Raw genomic sequence first — 3,240 nt, forward strand, 5'->3', positions numbered from 1 at the left:
GGTTTGTCCGAGCTCACGTGGCCGGGTACGTTTTACCGTAGCCTAGTTACGCGTGGGTACGATATGATGATGATGATGCCACAGAGCGTATGTTTTAAAGTTTATGTAGGCGTATGTTTTAAAAGTTTATGTATATATACATATGTATCACGCATTTCATGTCAGTAGCCCTTAGAGGTACCCAGATGTTACAGGTTGTTTATTCTCTATCCCTGCTTACATTACTGTTCGTACTTATGGTTCCCTGCCTTACATACTCAGTACTTTATTCGTACTGACGTCCTCTTATTTGTGGACGCTGCATGTCGTGCTGCAGGTCCTGATAGACAGGCAGGCGCAGCTCCCCCTCCATAGTAGGCTGTCCAGTTCAGCGGTGATTGGCGAGATCCCTTCTTCGGACTTGCCTTGGTCTTGGTATGCATTTTTCTTATAGATATTATGGGTATGTCGGGGCCCTATTTCGACTATGTTGCAACACTTATGTTCCTTTAGAGGCTCATAGACAGGTGTTGACTCATGTATAGTTTGGTAGGCCTTGTCGGCTGGTTTTTGTTGTATAGTCTCTCATGGTAGTGTGGTAGCTCGTACCTTATATATAGTTTCTTGATTGTCTAGTCATCCCATGTTATGTATGTTCATGCCACCATATTTTATTGTTGGTTGTCCATGACCCATGTCTAACATTTATATTAATCTCGTCAGCCCTAAAAGATAATAAAGAAGGTTAGATAAAATGTATGTTGGTACTCGAGAAGTATGGCCGGGTGCTAGTCATGGCCCTCTCGTTTGGGTCGTGACACTTGTGTCCCAAATTGAAGGCGAAGTCAACAAGCTCATCGATGCGGGGTTTATTCGAGAGGTGAAGTACCCATCATGGATATCGAATATTGTACCTGTCAAGAAGAAGAATGGTCAAATACGTGTTTGTGTTGACTTTCGAGACCTAAACAAGGCATGCCCAAAAGATGACTTCCCACTACCAATTATTGAACTCATGGTTGATGCTACAATAGGGCATGAAGCTATGTCATTCATGGATGGGTCCTCCGGATACAATCAAATCAGGATGTCTCCAAAGGATGAGGAGTGTACTGCTTTCCGTACTCCAAAAGGGATATATTGCTACAAAGTGATGCCCTTCGGTCTGAAGAATGCCAGTGCCACCTACCAACGCGCGATGCAAAACATATTTGATGACATGCTTCATACGAGGATTGAATGCTACGTCGATGACTTGGTGGTGAAGACGAAGAATAGGCGTTATCACCTTGAAGACCTTCGAATTGTTTTTGAAAGGTTAAGAAAATTCGACCTGAAGATGAATCCATTCAAGTGTGCATTTGGAGTTACCTCAGGAAAGTTTCTTGGCTTCATTGTGCGTCATCGTGGAATTGAAGTTGATCCTGCAATGATCGACACCATTCAGAAAATGCCCAGGCCAAAGAACTTGAGAGAGCTTCGAAGTCTCCAAGGAAATTTAGCATTCATCCGGAGGTTCATCTCTAATCTAGTCGGACGGTGTCAACCCTTCAATCATCTATTTAGAAAGGATATCCCTTTTCATTGGGATCAGTCATGTCAAAATGCTTTTGAAAGCATCAAAAGATACTTGCTGAACCCACATGTGTTAGGGGCGCCAATGCTTGGGAAGCCATTGATACTCTACATCGCGGCACATGAACGTTCACTTGGAGAACTACTTGCTCAAGAGAATGAGGAAGGAAAGCCTTGTACTATCTTAGTCGAACTCTGATAGGAGCTGAGTTGAACTATATGCCTGTTGATAAGATATGCTTAGCATTACTTTATGCAATAAAGAAGCTAAGGCATTATTTTGAAGCATACACCATCAAACTCATCTCTCGAGCAGATCCCGTGAAGTTTGTGATGACTCGACCTGTTCTTTCTGGACGCCTAGCAAGATGGTCCATATTGTTTAACCAATATGAGATCACATACACACCTCAAAAAGCTAAGAAAGGACAAGCACTAGCCAATTTTCTGGCTGATCACCCTCTTCCGGCAGAATGGGAGCTTTCGGATGAGTTTCCAGATGAAGACGTTTTGTTTATCGAAGAACTGCCACCATGGACATTGTTCTTTGATGGATCTGCACGTCGTAATTGTGCGGGGGCAGGTGTTGTGTTGATCTCTCCAGAAAGACAAGTCCTGCCATTCTCCTTTGTTTTAGGTGAAACATGCTCCAACAATGCTGCAGAGTACCAAGCCCTGATCGTCGGTCTCGAAATGGCATTAGAAATGAAGATTCTAATGTTGGAGATCTACGGCGACTCCAAGCTGATCATCAACCAACTTTTGGGGAATTACAAGGTAAAGAAGGAAGATCTATTGTCCTACCATGAATACGCTTCTGGTTTACTTGAAAAATTCGACCCAGTGTTCTTAAACCACGTCCCAAAAGAAGAAAATCGCAAGGCTGATGCTTTGGCTAACTTGGCCATGACGATGGCACTTGGAGAGAATGAGTCGACAAAGGTATATGTGTGTCATCGATGGGTTATTCCTAGACTTCTGGATCTTCAAGTCAACGAAAGCCATCATACGTCTGTTCGAGTGATTGAAGAAGAAGATTGGAGGCAACCACTGATAGAGTACCTTGAACATGGAAAGTTACCTGAAGATCCGCGACAAAGAACAGACATCAAACGAAGAGCACCACGATTCATCTTCTATAAGGGGACATTGTTTCGCCACTCTTTTGAAGGACTATTCTTGCGATGTCTTGACAAAGAAGAAGCCGGCCAAGCAATGGAGGAAGCACATTCTGGCTCATGTGGATCACACCAATCTGGTCCCAAGCTCTATTTTCGCATCAAGAGGATGGGCTACTACTGGGCGACGATGGTGAAGGATTGCATGGATCATGCCAAAAGATGTCAAGCGTGTCAATTTCATGCAAACTACATCCACCAACCTCCAGAGCCTCTTCACCCAACTGTAGCTTCATGGCCTTTTGACGCATGGGGACTTGATGTTGTTGGACCACTTCCAAAGTCATCAAAGGGACAGATGTACATATTGGCCGCTACGGACTACTTCTCTAAATGGGCGGAAGCTGTTCCACTCAAAGAGGTGAAAAAGGAAACTGTCGTCGACTTTATCAAGTCATATATAATTTTTAGGTATGGCATACCAAGATACATAATCACTGATAATGGAACGCCATTTGACAACAAGCTCGTAAAGAGTCTATGCGAGAAGTTCGATTTCAAGCAACAT

General features: G+C 43.5%; 1 protein-coding gene across 1 annotated transcript; it reads left to right on the forward strand.

Moving 5' to 3' along the window:
* Window positions 1–1,773: 1,773 nt before the first annotated feature.
* LOC109210742 lies at window positions 1,774–3,201 on the forward strand (the record flags this gene model as incomplete). Its single annotated transcript, XM_019374201.1, has 1 exon — window positions 1,774–3,201. A coding segment is annotated over exon 1 (1,428 nt), but the record flags the coding sequence as incomplete, so codon positions are not given.
* Between the last annotated feature and the right edge of the window lie 39 nt (window positions 3,202–3,240).

Source organism: Nicotiana attenuata, unplaced genomic scaffold, assembly GCF_001879085.1.
Source record: "Nicotiana attenuata strain UT unplaced genomic scaffold, NIATTr2, whole genome shotgun sequence".
NCBI classification, from domain to species: domain Eukaryota; kingdom Viridiplantae; phylum Streptophyta; class Magnoliopsida; order Solanales; family Solanaceae; genus Nicotiana; species Nicotiana attenuata.